Source organism: Nilaparvata lugens, chromosome 3 (genome assembly GCF_014356525.2).
Source record: "Nilaparvata lugens isolate BPH chromosome 3, ASM1435652v1, whole genome shotgun sequence".
In the NCBI taxonomy this organism is placed as follows: domain Eukaryota; kingdom Metazoa; phylum Arthropoda; class Insecta; order Hemiptera; family Delphacidae; genus Nilaparvata; species Nilaparvata lugens.
In genome coordinates, this window is record NC_052506.1 from 59,538,942 (window position 1) to 59,559,511 (window position 20,570).

At 35.7% G+C, this 20,570-nt stretch overlaps 1 protein-coding gene across 47 annotated transcripts in view; it reads left to right on the forward strand.

Annotated features, from left to right (window-relative positions):
- Nucleotides 1-20,570, forward strand: part of LOC111044278 (muscleblind-like protein 1) — a 586,938-nt gene that overhangs the window by 320,762 nt on the left and 245,606 nt on the right. For 11 of the 47 annotated variants that reach the window (XM_039424204.1, XM_039424198.1, XM_039424170.1 and 8 more), the window contains exon 1: nucleotides 12,165-12,569. The exons of 24 other annotated variants lie outside the window; for them this stretch is intronic. In XM_039424204.1, the coding sequence (XP_039280138.1) occupies nucleotides 12,180-12,569 (390 nt within the window). In that variant the 5' untranslated portion in view covers nucleotides 12,165-12,179. Of the gene's footprint in view, nucleotides 1-6,659; nucleotides 6,712-12,164; nucleotides 12,570-20,570 lie in introns of those variants that run through there. 12 more of the 47 variants (XM_039424186.1, XM_039424196.1, XM_039424209.1 and 9 more) reach the window with 6 other exon arrangements.

The window sequence follows — 20,570 nt, forward strand, 5'->3', positions numbered from 1 at the left end:
CCATACAATCTGTCACAAGAAGAATCAAGGGTGAGCGAGCGTTTAGGCCTCCTGCGATTCCGACAATTGTATTGAATCTTGTAGTGAGTCAATCAGTCTGGTGTACACTCAGCGTCCACGCACGCAGTTACAAAATTTATAACCTCAACACCGTTGAATTAGTACAAGATTCACTCTACATATGTGAGGCATTTAAAAACAGCACTACAACGCGTACGGAGTAGGAAAATTATGTTTGACGCATCATCACGTCTGAACTACTCAACTGACTAACTTGAAATTTTGCATAATAGATTCTTAATTAACCGAGGATAGTTAGAGGCCTATTTTCAATTCTTCAAAATTTCATTACGGCAAGTTTTCATTTTGTCATGCTTCCAGTTGTATAGAAACAGCTGAACATTTCTTTTAAAAGAGCGATTAGATGATAGGTATGATTGGGGATCCTATTCAAATAAAAATAACTGATTTTCTGTCGCATAAAAATTCTGGTCCGCCATCTTGGAACAGCCATTTTAAATTCAACTTAATTTTTTTTAAATTATAAGGTAAGTCATATGATACATGATTTCGATACAGAATCTCAAGAGGAAATGAATGATGAAAACCGCACATCGACTTCTCAAACCGCTCAAAAGTTATTGTCATTCAAGGATACTGATAAATCATCCATCTATACTATAATAATGGAAAGAACTGGCTTATACACACGTAGCGGGATAAGAAAATTATGTTTGACGCCTTTTTAAATTTTCAAATTACAAGTTAATCATCACGTCTGAACTAATGGACTGATTGACTTGAAATGTTGCATAAAGATTCTTTATCGAGGATGGTTATAGGCCTATTTTCAATTTTCCAACATTTATCACGTCAAGTTTTCAGTGTGTAATGTTTTAAAATAGACCCTTGCGAAGCAAGGGTTTCCTGCTAGTATTCAATATAAATAACGTAATAAAGACTTTTTATAAGGCTACTTGAATTTTTCAATTATTATAGAAATTACTAGTACCTTATTCTATTTAATATAAACATTGAAGATTGGCAATGGAAAATGATATGATGTTAAATGATGAAAATGATGTTATTCTAAACGTTCACACCAAATACTACTTGAGAGTATTCCTCTCAGCTTTTTAACGCCTACTTTTCGAATATTGAATTAAATCAAAAGAACCATGAAAATCTTATTCTTGGTTCTTATTCAAGAATCGTATGGTTTGAAAACATCATATTCTGTAGAACGTAATACTGACTCTACAGTGCAGTGTTGTTACAAAATGATTTCCGATGAAACCTCTTTCTTGAGACACTCAAGTTACTTCTTGTACCAAATTAATATGTTTCCAGAATTACTTTTGACTAAGCGAATTTTAATAAACTTTCATTAATTATTATAGTTTGATTTTATGGTATTGGTATGAGATGCTGTGGTGGTTCTTCATAATTGAAAGAATAAGATGTTGACGGTTGATGTTGTCGGTTGGCGTTGAATATAGTGGCATTGATAACATCAACCACTTATTCTTCAATTTATTATCGTATTCCAAGACTAATCTGACATAAATATGTATTGTCATATTAACTGTATTTTCCCTAGTAAGAAATAAATTAAATATTACATTCGCGTAACATTGGAAGATGATGGGAACAGACAATGTTTCTACAGATGGAAATTATTGAGATATTGCAATTATTAAAATGCCAATGAATTAATAATTATTATTAAAAGAAAATCCAAATTAAATGCTGTAATTCACCCCAAAGACTTCTGCTACTGCAAATATTGTCAACAGGGTGAACAGCTAGATGGAAATTCGATGAGCGTTACTATTCAAAAATTATTTGTCAGCCCGGGAATCGAACCCAGTACCTCCTAATTGCCGGTCAGGAATGCTTACCCTTTCACCAAACTGACAATCTCTGGATAGCAGCGCTCATTTTATACGAAGCCATAGCAACAAGACAGTCTACGGATGGGTAGAAGTCTACAGTCTTCGGGGTGAATTACAGCATTTAATTTGGATTTTCGTTTAGTAATACTTTTTAATGTTTCTGCTTCAATAATTCGTTTCCATTCAAAAATCATGAAAGTGGTACGGTACCGATAGTTCAGAAGAACGTGGAGAATGAAAATGAAACCTTCACATTTTAATAACACCCTATTATTTTGAATTAATGGATGTCAAACTGTGTAACACATTTTTACTATGGTTGGAAATTGAAACAAAAATATTATGTCCACATTAATAAACATAATGTAAATGGGGTATACTATAATATAATGTAACAGGAGGGTTAGTGTGGCCTGATCGATCTATTAGCGATTGGATCGCATCGCAACAATTTTCGGCTCAAGTAAGCAGCAGAGAGTGTTCGCCCGCCATCAGCCATACGTCGTCATCCATCACATCGGCATCTGAATAACGAGTTTCGAATAGAAATGAATCGGCTTTGGCTGATAGAGCGCTTCCAAGCGTACGTGGTTTATGAGCGTAATCTAATTGCAATTGAAAGACTGTTATTACTTTTTACACTTGAATGGCTCGGGCCTCGGCCAATCTCACCGGCCGACGGTCACCGGCTGCTGCTTGCAGTTTTAGCATACTCTCATCAAATCGATTCTCTCCAAACGTGGACTAAACTCATCATCCCTTCCTTGTAAATGACGCATGTACATTTCATAAGCCACTGGCAATAATTTCACGTTTTTACTTCGTTTAAAATTGGATAATGGAAAATCACTATTGAAAAAGAGCCTGTTCGGTATGTTGTATTGAAACTACTGTATATTTTAATCATATCTGGCTGCAAAATCCAAAAATGAAACTTGGAGAGACCGATGACAATAACAAATGGCTGGAATTTAGGATTGCATTGTTTGCCATTTTTGCACTGAACTGTGTCTGCAACAAAAGTGAAAGTGATTGCGTATCGAATCGAAAATTACAAGACTCTATTATTTTCCTCCACCATGCTCTATGTCTATGTCTACTCTCTGTTCAACCTTTTTTATATTTATTCACAAAATTTATTTCATAGGAGCATAGGAAATGTGGAATGAAAGTTCCATATTAATGATCAAAAGCAAGAGTCTACTCGTCCAAATGAGTGTTGATAAATAAATCTTATTGAAATCGAGATATATCATTGTGATTTATGGTTATTTTTCGAAGGATATTTGTCGTGTATATAAGACAGTAATAATCAACATTGCATTTGTGAATGAAAAATTGAAATATGTTTTTGAAATATATTAAGGTGTCTGGAATATAGGACGTTATTCTATATTGGTAAATGCAATTTCTTTATTTGCCGAAAGTGAAACTGATTTTGTGATCTGTTGAACACTATCGTGTAAAAGGTCAACGCCAACGCTATCGCTATTACATCATCATATTCCACTATGGGATAAGAAGAATAATCCTTTTTTAAGCTCTAATTAGGTTACAAGAAGGCATTGCTCTGGTACAATTATTTTAATACCAGTAGTATACCTACAACTTCAATTACAGCAGGAAATTAGGTACAACATAGTCAGAGTTATTTCTTATAGTAAATTTTTCAACTATCAGTGAAATTAATATGCTGTAGTGTGTAGTGGAATTATGACAGAGTGTTATTATTATTTGGCCCAGAATAACGATGATGCAACCACGTATTCATTGTTTGGCACACCTACTCTTATTTTCTTTGGTTTTTTTTTTGTTTGCCACAAACTCTTGTTCACTATCCTTCCATTGTATTCAACTTTTATGAAAACTTCATTGCTTTGAATACTGGGGTGTAGAAAAATATTTGGCTGCATTTCTTTCTTTCTCAAAGAGAAAATAACTAAATAAATATCTTATGTTATAATTATGATTGATGGGTGGTGAGAAAATAACTAAATAAATATCTTATGTTATAATTATTATGATTGATGGGTGGTTGGTTTTCTGTGGTATAAATAAGTTCAATATTCTATGTTGAGCTATTCTTGAATATCGAATATCTCTTTTCTTGAATATCTCTGTATGTAATAGTATTTTGTATAAAACCCAAGCATAAATTGAATGAATTGTCGTCAATAGCAGGTTGAAGTTTGAGCTAAAATTTTCATTATTGGCTTAAGAAGCCATATATTGTCAAGTAGTGGCCTATATTAAGCGATTAGTTTCTCAACTAAGTGCAAGAGCTTGCAAACAATGCACTTCCTGCAGTCTCGTCTGCTGTTCACTGCTATTTATTCACATTTATTATTTATTCAGAATATCTTGAATCATCTATCATGTAATGTTTCATGTATTCAGTAAAGGTATGCAAGAAAAGGAATAGATAATTCTCTATTTTTGGAAGGAAATATCTCATCTTTTTTCTATGTGTTGTATTCTATGCGTTATTAATATGCATTTAATTTATATTGTGTTGTTGGAAAATAGGTGAAAATATTAAAACTACGTTTCTTTGGAAACTCTGTTTATTCTCAAAATTATAAATCAATGTGTATCCAAATCACCTCTTGAATACGGTACCTGATTCACTCCACTAATAGATTTTAATCCGTGATCGGCTTCTGAATAAATGCGAACTGAAAAGTGTTTTAAGAGTAAAAAGCTCGATGGAAAAAGCGAGAAAGTTTGAAATATATAATGAAAAAAGGGAGCCGACACCAGGACAAGGAGTGAATAACAAAGCAAGAGTTGAATAATAGGTAGCGAGTGCTCTCCGATTAGGGCTGGATTAACAGTAAATTTCCGAGAGATCTAATCCGGCGACGACGGTGTCAAAAGAGGAATTATTGCGCCATTACCGGCGACAAATTAAACGACTCTCTAGAAAGAGACGCCTAATTCGGCTGCCAACAGCACACCTCTCCTTATATTTCCCACTTCTTGAAGAAATAGGAAAAAGAAATAGCTGAAAAATACACTTAAGCCTCGTTTTTTGTTGTGTATCAACGCCCACAGAATTCGGAAGGCATTAATCAGCTGAGCTGAGGTGGCAATAGAACGGCTCGCGACTATTCCTCCACTTGCTCTCAAACAAAATACCGATTCTTTTAACGCCCGATTCTATTCAAATTTGAAACTGAACAGCTCTGGTGTGAGTTGGCTCCCGCATTGCATTCCCCCAACACCACCTAACTTTGCCTGCCTACCACTGCCGATCTACAAAGCGAAATAAAACACCCTGCTCACATTTCCCCATCACCTCCAACACCCACCCTCACCCATCACCACCTCCGAGAGTGCCTGCTGTAATCACATCACTCTGCACAGATCAGACACAATCTGGCGAAAAATCTATTCCGTCTTTTTTGACTCAACGAAATCCCCTCCAAAAACAGTATCGTTTGTTTAGTTCCACTATTGAAGGAGAAAAACCAGCAGCCAACCTTACAGAGACTTACACTTTCATTAGCACCATTCATATCACCTCCATCATAACTGTTTTAGTTTTTCCAGTATTATATTATTCTCGTTATTATCATTCTCATTGATTATCATACTTTTACACATTCTGATGTTAACCGAATCTCAAATGATGGTGTTATTGGAAATTTCATCTGTGTTGAAATTCTTCATGGGTCTAAAAGTGTAGGGCTCATTCAGTGTGTAATTGGAATGCACAAGAAAATGGTTGAGACAGTTAGAAGTATTTAGATTTATAACTCGGAGGATATGCGCATTTCTCAATGAGCCACACTAGTACTTGTATCCATTGAAAATGATCTCTTGTCAATGTAGAATGCCAATAATTATTAGGTAAGTTACAAAGTAGTAATTCTCTAGTGAATTTTTTTCCTTTATTGGCACAGCTCTATAGTGAGATTCACTTTAAACGATCAGCTGTCAGCATTGTTCAAACGGAATGCACTGCTGTTATTTCCATGGAATTATAAACGTTGAATCACACACCTTACCTCCTAAATTAAGTGAATATTCTTAAAGATTGGTTGGAATAAATTGCAGCAAAAAATCACTGCAGCAGATGATTGCACCGCGAGCGAACTTCATCATGATGTTGGCCCGTAAGAACAGTAACTTGTAGCTGTTTGCTCAGCCGTCAGCCAGCATTGCGTGGGCCGTGGAAAGAGACAATTTGTACAAAAAGCCTCTGCGTGTTCCTCAATTGAACGTCGCCGGAGGTCAAATTGACCCCTGACCCTGTGAGTACCCCTCCACCCACCACTCTTCCACCGCCCACTGGCACTTGGTCGTCAAAGGCTCTCAGCATCGCCTCAAGCTAGAACTATTGCTTCACGTATGCTAACATTTATAACATCCAAGTTGGACGGATATCTGCTCTACTCCATTCTGTCACTGATATTGCAGCGTTTCCGTACAACTACTTTCGATAAAAAAAAAAATTCTTGGAATGCTAGAACAAAAAACCTATTTGGCTCTATCATAACATGTTCATCAGGCGATTTGTTGTTGTAATGTTGAGACTGATAAAAAATACTACCTGGTCAGAAACGTTCAGTTATTGGAATATTATTACCAATTATTATTGATCAATGCAATGACTATTCTCGATGAGTGGAATTTAACAAACATTGTCTCTGATTAATTTATTCCAATTCAATATTCGAATTTATTTGGCATGTTTGAAACTTACACATTGGAAAATTGAGAAAAAAATTATTTGTACTAAAATTTCATTTCTTTTTGCAGGTAAGAGAGCATGAAAAAAGGGATATTTCTACATTTTTGCACTTCTTTTCACGTAAGTAAATTATTGTTCACTGAATATTTATAGTTTCTTTTCACTTTTGAGCAACTAAATTACGACATAGAAGTCAACCCTGAGTGTTGATGAAGGGCCTAGTGTCCGAAAACGCTCCTCAAATGTAAGTAGAAGCTAATAGCTTTTATTTATAAATACCTGACTGCTATGTTGTAATTTAGTTGTTCAAAAGTAATGATTAACAAGCAGTTCGTAATGGAAACAAACATTGAAAAGTTTCTTTTTACTTGATTTTCTGTTTGAAACTATTAGTTGGCAATTTTATAATATAATTACTTATCAGTTTCTATGAAGCATTCTCTGCTTATTAATCAATTGATTTTTTTCTTCTTGAACGATTTTCTCCATAACGCATTTGTAACTCCTTCATGGTAGCAAATTGAGATAGGCCTGGATATATAACATTATGGATTTATAACATTTTCTTTGAATCTATTCCTCATTACGGAAAACTCACTGGTGCGGAAATTTATAATACCGAACTATTTCTCAAATACTTTTTGTACTGCTATATGTACTGTTGTGCATTTGATGGCTATTTTCACCTTGTCGAATCTATGATTACTGAAAGGAATTAGTCACACCATACATATAGATCGTCTATAGTTGAATTAGAAAAACACGGTTCTTTTGAAATTGCTATTTGTAAAGTTCTTCTTCCGACAATTTGGTTAGTTGAACATTTTCCCGCAGTGCAGTTTAATTATTAGTCTTAACCGGTCAACTCGCCGTGAAATGAACAGGAGAGATATGAAGTGCACAGTACAATTTTCATACCTTCACAACTGTCAGATATGAAGTGTAATTTTCATCATGTATGTTAGATTCTTCACAGCTGATAAATCTTTTTGCTTGCGATAATTACTTTATTATTACATTCATCCCAACACTAGAGTATTTTGTAAGAATGCTTGCACATCTTGCACCAGCTCTATCAAACCCTACTGTAATGATTAATTCACTGGAGTGTTGAGTATTCCCAGTGGAAGCTCAAGATAATATTTGCTTAAAATCAATGGAAATAGTATATTTCGCACCTAGAGCAGAAAATGAGATTTTTCCAGCTCGAAATCGGTTTTCAAGTCCGAGGCCGTAGGCCGAGGACTAGAAAAGATTGAGAGCTGGAAAAACATTTTTGCCCGTGGTGCGAACGATATTTTTCGCCACACTACAGGTATTGCTGACAAAATAAATAAAGAATACAAAATAAAGAATACTCGTTAAGCTATCGTACCTATCTCTTGATTTTAGTGGTAGAAGATTTGCAGTCAGGATTTCAGATTCTTTTAAAATTTCACTTGGAATACCACAGTCATCTTCAAGCATTTTTGAAAATTCGGAATGCACTAATCAACAATAAATAATTGAATAAAACTAGTTGCGAAGCGAATTAGTTTGATTCGAAACTGGAACTAAAATCATGGCGACTTCAGCTTATTATGAAAGTGGACACTCGCCCGATCTAGCGGATGACTAATTAATAATAATTAGCGCGTTGTTTCCAGCCATAAGCGGCTGGAAAGAGACAACTTTCTGGCCTAGACCGGAAAAGAAACCCTTTTCCGACGTCGTCTGCAAACAAGGTCTTTCAGATCTACGTAGGGACTGGAAAACAGCTGCTTTCTGTGCAGTGTGGCGAAAAATTAATTTCGAAATGACTGCCATAAACTTCTTATTCTACAGCTAGTTATTCATATTCACCAAGGTATCTTTTTCGTAGTTTACGAAGTGCATCTTTTATTCTATTATATACGGTCATAAAATTCAAAGTAACTTAATATATTATGATTCAGGGTGTAGTAAATGGAATTTGAATTTAATATATTCACTCCTGTTCTCTGGACTACTCAACAAATGAATCATTTTCAGTTAAATGTATTGAATTTCATTTTAAATATTCCATTCCATTTGAAATTAAATTTTCAATTTCTCTGTTTCACTTTTCAACATATCTGTATCTATAAAATAATGTTTCAATGTTACTTGGATAAATAACTAGAAATAAATTATTATAAATATTCAGAGGTGTAACAGCCGGAAACCATAGATTTTACTTGAAATTTGCAACAAAAAAGTAAAATTCTCTTATTCTATAATATTGATCTTAGTTTTCGAGAAATATCGATTTCTATATATTTCTGTAAAACGTCAATAACTTGAAAACTTACAGTCAAAATCTAAATTGGAAAGATGGCAGAAATTTCGAATAATATTCATCTAATTTTTTCGATTTTTGAACTTTTTATGAGCGTTCAAACTGTTTGAAATTTGACTTTGAACTCGACGCATGTACTTTTTTCATTTTTGAACGCAAAAACCTTCAATATAGGAACAAATCAGATAAATATTATTGTAAATTTCTTCCTCTTTCCAACCATATCTTAGATAACCAACTTAGAATTAGATTTTGACTGATAGTTTTCCAGTTATTGAAGATTTCAAAAATATCGAAAAATCTATCTCTAAAACTGAGGTCGATATAAGAGAATTTTACTGAACATTTTTTGTTGCAAATTTCATTTAGAATCTATGGCCTTCAGCTGATACACCTTCCGCAGGACACTCTATATACTGTATAAATTACTATCAAGTTTATTAGAATCTGCTAGTAACTAATTAATTCATAAGGATAATTCGATATCATATCAATCTTAGAAATCCTTTTTCTTTGCAGACAGTATTTTGTTTGATCATCACGTGGGTTAATAAATTATCCAGTATTGTCAAGCTTGAAATATGTTTTCGACTTTTGTAGCATGAAGGGCAACAATAAAGTGGTCGGAAAACACTCACCAAGTCAGCAGCAGTATAAGTTAGTCGCTTGTTTCTGGTGGAAAATGGCACGACATATTTATTTAAAGTTGTGTCCTGTGTGAGCTGGAGCTGGAGTGTGATGGCGCGGTCTCCAGTGAACTTGTCGATGTCGGGGTTTAGTTGGACTATTACTGCGCGTAGGCATGTGTGGGGGGCCCTCTGGGGGTCGAAGGGGGGGGGGTCGTGTGTCTTGTGCCGAAACGACTTGGCCGAATTCCAGGACAGCATTCAGCACAAAAGTCAAGGCGCCATCAACCCGGCATGTGCTTGCAGTTGCACAAATTCACCACGCTTTTCCATTCCCCAATACAGCAAAAATTGGACAACTGACAATGTATTATTGTGTTGCGAAACAATGAAAATTGCTCTTAAGCGTAGCAATTTCCCGTTGATATGTCACTTAGCCAAATAGATCGTGGTCTCATTGACATACTTTGGAATTTCGGTTTTTATCTTCCAAACTGCTTAATAGCAGTAGATATCTGCTGCTATCACACTAGATCCATGTTGGTTGGAGTATTCCACTCCATAAGCTTATTATTTGATCACATTCATCCTTGATATTTTAGAACTTATGTTTGCTTCATTTGCAGAATGAAGATTATTTCTAGAAAAATTGTCATATTGTAATGTATGTGTGCTCAGCTGGCCTCAACCTCCTCACTGGCTCGATGCATGATGGAATGGCGCCTGTGCAAGTCTAGCCATGTTATGTATTCAAATGAGCTTAGTCGACGACGACAAAAATACTCGACCGAAACTGATTGGATAGAGCAGAGCAGAGCAGAGCAGACTGATGGACAGCACAGCAGCACTAGCATCGATCCGCCTCCAGCGATCACTTTATCTTCTTATAGATATTGCTTTGCTTTGCATGGCATGCATGCAGCAGCTTTTCCGCTTGAATATTTATGGGTTTTGTAGTGGCGTCCTCATTTTTTCGGGCGGCACGGCGACAACGCCTTGCATAGCAATATCGGCAAATAAGCCCTCGTAATCCGGCCGTCATTGTTCAATAGTGAACATCCGTTTTCTCGCCGCCGACGCCGCCGCTTCAGCTAATCAAAATTGTTGCCTAATCTCTCCCTGCTTGTTCTTTTGCCAGCCTCAAACCTCTCACCAATATCTCCACATTTTTAATCTACCACGTTTCCTCTTCGTAGAATATTTTAAATAAATCTTATAATCTTGTTCAAATTGATAACTGATCTGTGATAAGCCCAACCTTGTCACTGCAGTCATGCATCGATTTCAACGTATGTTGCTTTGAAAATGATGATGTTGTTTGAAATGGTATTGATCTTGATTGGTATGCTGATTCTAGGTGTTTAATAATAATTAAATATCAATTTGTAATAATTTGGAGATTCTGAGGTATCTTGGGTACCTTTGATCGTCTTTCTTTGATGCATCTATTTTTTCCCAAATGAACAGTTTTATCAACAATTTATCAACTCTTAGTTCTATTTGTAATATTATTGATTGTTTTTCCTCAATAGAAATATAATTTTATTGGTGATGTTATAGAGAACTCTATATCGGTACGCCACTGACTGTTACGTTGAACCGTAAATTCTTTCTCAACATTTGAGGAAGGATCATCAATTGAAATCCTTTGCCAATTGCTTGGTTTTGTTCAAACTTTGAGCAACTTGGTGAAGAAATTGGATGAACTCCATGAAGCAGCAAAATCTGTACATACTCTTTATCATAGTATAGAATGTAATCTCTGCTTTGCTTTGATAGAATCAAAAGTGCCTTTTCTAGGGTTTGTATTATTTCAGATCATTTTCTTATAAGTTCGAGAAGACTTGAAATTTTGGGCCTGAAGTATTAATGTAGAAAATTAATTATTTCAATAGAAAAACTGATCAGTATAAGTTCAAACATATTTCTATAATTTTGCTCCATATTTCGCTATAATTAACTCAGTATATTTCCCCTGTATTAATATTTAGAAGAATTTATCACATGTTATTGAACGACTGTAGGCCTACTCTCGCAAAGTTCGGTATTATTACAAATAGAAACTACAATACTTCAATTCATTGAGAACTTTTGAAAGTATGTTCGTCTTCTATCATTCATTGAAATTGAGGACTAGTCAACTTACCAAATAATGTTTCCATTCGTCTGTTTTCTAGATTTGATTTTTTCGAACAAGCTTGAAGTAGCCTATTTCAATTTTAGCTTTCCATCTCACGGCACCTCTGGTCGTGCATCACCGTTGTAACGGGTCCATAAAAATGTGTGTGCTTTTATATCGGATACTTGAACAGCGAAACAATCCAACTTACATGGACGAGGGAGTCGGCCACCTTATCAGGAAATAGCAGTTAATATTCAAGAGTGTTGTGATGATATGAAAGAATGTAGTTGATGTGGTTCTTCAATCGTTATTTTTCAACGAAGTATAATGGTCTGCGTTGGTTTTTGAGGTTAAGTTTGTGACTTGTGACCATGGTTTGCATGACTGAACGAACAGTACGCCCGAAACTTTATGACCTTATCAGCACACTTGTGACTGTGCGGTTGTTTGAGCAGGAGAGAAAGAGACAGAGTATGTGTGATGAGGAGGGAAAGAGAGAGACAGTGAGTGGAATGATAGTGGGGAGCGTTTCCCCTTGCGGTGAATGCTCTTTGTGCAAGTGAGTGCGTCGAGCGTCGACGAGCGATGCCTCTCAGCTGTGTTCGAGCCTCAGTCGCGTCTCAGTAGTTGTGCCGTGTCCACTCGACGCTTGTCTATGTGCTTGCCTTGTATTGCTCTGCGTGCTTTACTAGACTTTCAGTGTGTCGCTTTACTATACCGGCTTTGCGTGAAATCGTCAAGAAATCTTGGAATTGTAGAACTTCTAATCCATTCCTTCTGTTTGGGAAGTATTCTTATCGAGATTATTATTATTCCTACTGAATCCAACAGTATTGTATGTCGAGTCAGTGTTAGTGGATTTTCAAAACGTGATAAGTGGAGTTCAAGTTCTCAGTTTAACTACGCATTTACGAGGAGTCTAAATACTTCCAAGGTAAAGTTTGTATTTTTCTTGTGGATAAAAATCATTGCGTTTTCCTCAGTCGTGCCTGTTTTGTGTTGCTGAATTTATTTATTCTAAGTATAGTGATATTACTTTTCTTTCAAATTCCCTTCACGTCATGTCAGGTCGATAAGAATTTCTTACCTTATTTCTATAAGGAAATCAATTAATTTATTCTGGCTTCAAATTGGAATTCAATTCTTGCTCGATTATTTTCATCGTTCTATCAATAGCTTTGTGGGAAAATATAATTTAAGCCTTATTTCCACTAAAACATACTACCAATCTCTCGAGAGAAATCTACATCACTTGAATAGAATGAGCAATCTCTTATTTGTTATCGACCTACTTCACATGTTGTTCAAAAATATTACAACATTATTGAAATGAATGTGAGGTTTTCGAGAGCTGAAGTGGCATCACTGGCAAGAATTAATTATCACTCAATCAGCATTTTATTTATTAGTTCATAGCTAGTTTCAGAAAAACTAAAATCACTTGAAATGTTTCATTTATTGCATTCAAACCGTACATTATGTTGTCATTTTTGTTTTATTCTTTTGCCGAAATAGTTTTTTTAATCTCGTAGAATGCTGATATGTTAAATAATATTTGAATTCTTGGAGTTTTCAAAACCTCAACTTTTCTTCTGAAAGACTCTTAATAGATCTATCATTTCAATCGTTCTCGTGTCTGGCATGTGGTTAATCAGGTCATGCCCATTATCATCTGGCTTCAATTGTCTGTTGATGCGGGCTTATTATCAGCCATACTCCCCATACATATCCCCCCTACATAGTGGGTTTGTAAAACGATAGCTCAGCCGAAGGCAGTTGTCATATTATCTTACTCTTCTCTCCCCCTCATATTACTTTTTATCATATTTTGGATATCATACGTGTCCATTCTCTATTTTTTTTTCAAAATCAAATTGTTTAAATACCTACATTTTTATATATGTAGTAGAGTCCCGGTCAACCGAATTAAAGTAGGAGAGCCATTTCGGATATCCAATTTTTTTGTCGAACTGTGTCATATCTAAAAAATATCCCATCAACATGTTGTGTCGGGAAAATTTATTTATAAGCAAAGTTTATTATAATACAGTGTTTGATTGCAACTATGAACATATTATTATGGATTAGAAAATAGTAAAAATTGAACAACTCTGAAGTTACTCAAGAATTGTATATATTACTTATCACAGAAATCAGTATTTTTTTTTTGCTGTTGACCCGGGTCTTGGTTAACCCGATTCCTGTTACTTCCACTGTACTAACAAAACAAACAGTAACTTCTGATAGTTGTTGTGAACAAACTCTACTATGCTTCCGAGACAATGGTTCTTGGAAAAAAAATTTTCATGATTTTTTAGCACCTAGTAAGAGACTTGGGCCTATAAGCTATTCCATTTCGACTTGAATTGATCAGAATATTGTTTGTGAAGGTGAGACCCATTGGTTCAGCCTCCTTTATTGGTCGAAGATTGAATTAAATATGTGGAACAAAGTGGATAAATTTTATTTTTCTTTATTGAACCAGTATTGATCCATAATCCTACTCTTATTTTAAATTATAGATCTTTCTTATTCAATTTACGTTATAAATATAATCTTTATTGATCAATTTTCCTTTCCAACCATCGAAATTATGGTTTTATTGGTTGTTCAATAGACCGAATTATTCATAATTATGATTTTATATTGAAAATGTGATCCGTGCTGGGTTTTCCGGTACTAATTTTTATAATAAAAAATGAGTTGATATTCGATAGCTTTCTGTTACTGCCCATTACTACTCCACTTTACTTATTGCTTCTAGGCATGCTGGTAGGCTCTTCAACAGAAAATAAATTGTAAGAATGAACTGAGTGAGAGTACTGACTTGAAAAGTTGGAAGATTAGTGATCGTTATTAGTGCTTTTATATTTGTGATGATTGGCTGATACATGTTTCAACTATTGATTGATTAAGCTTACAATTTTTGAAAGACAGCTCATTGAGTATGTTGATAACGGTGGTTGGAGTGAACTGGTCGGTGTGTCACGTCTGGTGGGATCGAGAGGGATCGTCGAGTAATTGTAAGAGTAGACAAGGACAGGAAGTATGGAAGCCAAGACACGAGTGGCATTACCTACTCGACTGCGTGATCGGAAATTCTCCCCAGAAGAAAACTCAGGACTCAATACTTGTAGGGGGGTGCATTAACTATCCTACTTTCTGCTGCACCTTTCCACATTTTTCTCTCTCATTCTCATTCCCACTATACGCTGTAACCTCTTCTTTACTTCTTTTTCCTCTTGATTTTCTTCTACTTCCCTCATCGGCGTCTTTTTTCTTCGCCCTCCGGCCGACTTACCTACCGCTTCAAAATTTGTTCCGAGCTTTGTTTGTAATTTGAGGAGTAACTCTGCCCGCCCCACTCTCTACCGGTGCTGCCGTTTATTACACAGTCTCAGAGCACCCTTGACTTTTCTCCGATAAATTACTTTATAATCGCATCTCGAACGAAAGTCTGGACTTTCGATCTCCTGCTCCTTTTCTCCTTCTAATTTCTGCCACACTAGCTAGACAGCAGCATCTCGCTTGACGTCCAAAATTTCCTCTCTGGCGCCATTCTTTGCACCGACTTGAAATTTCAGCCGCCGCTGCTGAAAGTTTCGGACCGGCAGGAATTCTCAAAGCCTGGCCGACAAAATTCTCATCATCTGCTGTGGAGCATCACAAAAAAGTTTCCGCATAGAAAGTAGGCTGCTATATTGAAACGGTGAAAAGTCTTATTCGCCCTAGGACTAGCAAAACAGGGATAAAATAATAAGCTTCACATTTAATTTCACAATTTTTTTATGAGATTATATGGCTTTATATTCCTTAAGTGTAAGATTGTAACTCTTTCACTAACAACTAACAGTTGATCCGTAAATCATGATGAGTGGTAGTATTTATCATTGAAATGAGAGTTTTGAAGTTGAATGAAACGATCAAAATATGGATCAATAATTAATTATGCAAGTAAGTAAATAAAGTATGTCTATTTACAACATGGGTTTTCGAAAGTTACAGAATTCTACAAGGAGCGTGATCGCAGTAGATTATACTACAGTAACCTATATTAGAACGATATAAAGAACTTAATATAGGTTATTAGAACGATACCTTCAATTCTCTCATTGTACATCGAATGCTCAAACTCCTTCAAGATTTTCTAGTTGCAAATATTCTATTTTGCCTTCGTGATCTCATTGTTATAAATTGAACAACAGGCGGTCTTTTTGCATTGATGCACAAAAATATACGAATCTCTCAACCAAGACATGTGCAATGTTCTGCAAGGTATTATATATTTCAACAATAGTCTAATAAAGTGTGTCGAAAATAGGACCACCGCTTTGTTTTCAGTTTTAGTGGTTGAGAAGTGTCATGTAGGTGCTATTAAATGACTGAGCATAATTAAGTGTGCAACATGGTGAAAGAATGTTGTTATTGCTTTTGCATTGCGTGGGCTTGGGCCGCCATTATTGATCATGACTGAGTTTGAGTCTGGAATGCTCCCAAATGTATTGCTGTGCTATCCGAAATTTTGTCACTCGCGCAAGGTGTACATTATCGTTATTATTATTGAATACTGTTTCGTGGGTTTGCCGAGAGGCCAAACTGTGGGTAGGCGACCAGCTAAGGCAATGTTTTAAATTTATTCTTTGTCATTCAACGACGACATTCGCGTATTTTTTATTTCAATACTTATTGCGGTTAGCAGAATTGTCCAATACTGGTTGACCTTCATTTTTTTGTTGAAATGTGATATCGGTTAACATTTTCCCGATTCGTTGGGAAGAAAACACATAATCCTTATCAAAGTTTATTGTGGTTGATTTTTATCACATTCGGTCATTGCTGAATCACTATGCCATTGCGTAATACTTTGCCTGTAAAATATTCCCACAATTAGCTGGATTTGTCAAAAACAGCAAAATATTTATCTTAATCTATTTGAGGCTCTTTTAAATGAACCTTATTCCATTGAACTGAAACATTCAATATCATTATTCATGTATTTCTTCTACCATTCTGCACATATTAAGGAGTCAATGTTTTGATATACTCCTCTAGTATTCTGTCGTTACTAGTCAGTCCAACTTCTTATGGCTCAAAAACAGGGTTTCGTGGGCACTTCGTGAAGATGGAAACAGACCCAAATATTCTAATTGTAGGGTACCTCAGGATATCCGAACCACTTGATGCGCATTTGGGGGTCGCGACTGGGCCGCGTAATGGCCGATTCAAAATGACGTATCCAGCATTAATTAGAGCGGTCATAGAATGGTTACCATCTATGCTAGAGACCTCTAGTAAACGCGAATCGAATCACAATGAACTATTCTACAAAGTTTGTTTCTACACTTTTCCACCTAAAACATGATTTTAACCTACAAAAATGCACTTTTTTAAAACATTCAATTTTCCACGACAATTTTTTCTGAATAACTACTTTCAATGACAATAATTTTTGGATATAAAGTTCTATCTTTTTCCAATAACGCTCCAGAAGTGAAAAATGGACTTACAGCCCTCAACTAGATGTCATTTTGAAGCTTTGGGAATATTCTACAACACAGTCTCAGTAATAGTAGGTTATGTACACTGTGAATACATTTACAGTGGAAAGTGAAATTTCGCGTCCGAAGAAATTATTGTATGTACCAAGTTTTTGAAACTAAATTGATCATGGAAAGAGTAATTAAAATGAGATTAATATCTAGAACATTATATTTTGGGTAGTTATGAACACTTTGGTGGTAGAATCGATCCGATATCTCTCACTGTAACTGAATAGAAATCGATATAAAAGAATTTATCAGTTATGACCGCCATCTTGAATTTATCAATTATAAAAAATATATTCGTTGCTTTCTCATCAATATTCTTATTTGGCTGGTTGTAACGAAGAGATTGAGACGATTTTAAAGTCTTTATCATGAAGTAGTCGTGAAAAAAATCGATTTTATAGTTTTGTTTCAATGATAGTTTATTGGCTCAGCGGCTAGAATGACATAAAAAAATCATAACTCCAGAACAAAAGGTGATAAAAGCTTGAAACAAACGGGAATAGATCACAAATTCAATTTCGAAGAAGTTTTATTTGGCACTTCAAATCCAAAATTGTCATTGAAAGTAGTTATTCAGAAAAAATTGTCGTGGAAAATTGAATGTTTTAAAAAGTGCATTTTTGTAGGTTAAAATCATGTTTTAGGTGGAAAAGTGTAAGAACAAACTTTGTAGAATAGTTCATTGTGATTCGATTCGCGTTTACTAGAGGTCTCTAGCATAGATGGTAACCATTCTATGACCGTTATAATTAATGCTGGATACGTCATTTTGAATCAACCATTACGCGGCCCAGTCGCGGCCCCCAAATGCGCATCAAGTGGTTCGGATATCCTGAGGTACCCTAGAATCAGAATATTTGGGTCTGTTTCTATCTTCACGAAGTGCCCACGAAATCCCTTGAGTAACCGGACTGAGTTCTCTTTTCTCAATTTATATTAAATCATGTTCCTGTTATCAAGAGCTTTATTATTTTTCAATAATAGTAATAATATCAAGTGACCTTGCTGGCTCAGGTCTGTTGTCAGACTATTATTTTCCTGATTGCCAATCAAGAAATTAATTTCAAAAACATTTCTATTAAGAAAGTTGATACTATTTATCCCTCTGTATTTTACTCAAAAATAATTTGAACTAGGTAAATGTGAAAGTCAAAAATTGAATACATCCACCCAGTAATCTGATAATCACACGCCTTTCTCACTTTATCAGTGAAAATATATAAAGAATCCAAGGATTTCGTTCTCTGAAATAGAAATAAAAAAGCAATTGGCGGAACAAAGCATTTATTGCGCTGAATAAAAGGTCTTTTCTCCTACTAAATTTCGTTTTTATTCCGTTATTCATTGTGTACAGTACGATGGGGTGTTTGTGTTGGCTGATTGTTGAGTTTGCCGAGCAGCCTGCGGCTCGTCGCATCCAGCTGACTCACTCACTGCTTTTTATGCAACGCGGGCAATAATTTTGCAGCCGAAAGTAAATCGCTGGCAAGAAATTTGTGCCCAAAGACGTTCCTAATACATTGTTCATAAAATTTTAATTATCACAATGGTGGGATGGAGTGGGATCAAGCAGAACGAACGAGTCTCGTTTAGGGTTAGGAGGGGGAATTATATCACCGGTGCAGCTGTTGCCACCTGGAGGGATTTTAGCTCCAGTCTCCTTGGTGAACGATGATAGGGAAGAAGCTTAGCAGGAACTTTACTTTCGACTCCGTTTCAACCGGAATTGTACGTGTACTTTGCCACCTTCCCCTCGTCCATACTCACTGTTTAATGCCCCGTTTGCAAGGGGCTTGGAGGGGGGAGGTAAATCGTACTCGTTCCCCGCTTGAAATTCGAACACACAATTTTCTTCCGCAGATTATACTTTGCCCGCAGCTTAAGACGTATTATAAAAGAGGAAAGGAAGAGAAGTATGGGTGAAGGGGTGGCTGCGGGATAAGTTGCCTCGTTCTGTGCCCCCCCCCATCACTCCTTCCCTATCCACATCCCTCTACATCAGTCCGCAAGTGAAGTTTGTTGCTGTTTTATTATTATGCCATTTTTAATAATACAGGCTCCTCCTCTTCTTGAAATCTCTGGAAATTAGTTCTAGAAATCGTTAACTGTCTCTGCAGAAGTAGAGTGCTTCATTTCTGCTCTTCTTTTCACCACAGTGTTTTCTCTCCGGCGAGTTCTTGGAAATTTTATGATTGTTATGAGGAGCTTTAAAGTCAAGTGTACAATTAATGGTGATTTATCATGGAGTCAGTTTACCCTTGCTGACCTTGGCGATTAATACCTTATTTTCTGTGAGGTTTGCAATTTTTAGCCTAAGGTACAGGATCTGAGTTCAATTAATCAAAATTCGATAATAATAATATTATATTGAATATTCAAATGATTTCGTATTGGAACAGCAAAGAAACTAAACCAGACCTTTTCCAACTGTTCTAATACAAAAGTTTTATTATTTCAAATGAAGTTAGTAATCATTCTGCTGAAATCGTAGTAAATATTCATTATCTTAACAAATAAGTTATGTTATTCACAAATTTGACCTCTTGGAGTCCCCCGAATTGCCAAGTATTGGCCTAGTTGATTCAGATCAACAATGACTTTGATTTTTTTTCGGTAAAAAAACTAAAAAGTATGCAAGGGGAAAAAAGAACCAAGCTTCACAGTCGAAACAGTGAATGCAAACCTACCTGTTGGATACTACTCCTGTAAATTTCGAATGCTTTGTCATTTTGTGGTTGAACATTACGTGGACAAAGCCCAGCTCTTGCATAATCTGCTCAGGCTAGTTGTTTTTTTTACCGAAATCAACTCCTTGTGTTGTAGTAAACGCTTTTCTTTCGCTTTCCAATTATTGTTAGCCATTTATATTTGTGTTGGAAATTTATTTCATATTGTACATTCTGATCACCTAAATCACCAACAGCATTTACATAGAGAGTAATATAAATTGCAGGTTTGTCCTAGTTGCTGATTTTTTTGAATGGAATGAACACAAAAATCTTTCCATTTCACTTTATCATTTTCTCTTGAAGCTTCGTTAATTGAACTCCAGTGGGAAAATTTTCATTCTAATTTTTAGTCTTAAATTTCCTTCGTTCGCCATGTATTGTTGATGAGTTAGTTAATGACATTTATATTTTATGTAGATTATCAATTTATAAGTTTGATAGTAAGTTAGAAGGACGTGATAGTAGGCACTGTAGAAGTAGTATCGACAGACATAATTATTTTAGCCACAGAATTAGGTAAAGGTGAAGATGATTAGGAGGAGTAGGAGGTTGAAGCCAGCCGAAGCAGGTGATCTGTGTATGTGTAAGCGGCGATTTAGTAGGAGTGAGTGCAAGCAGGGTGCAAGTGAGTTGCTACTGGAAGCAAGCGAGCGTCTG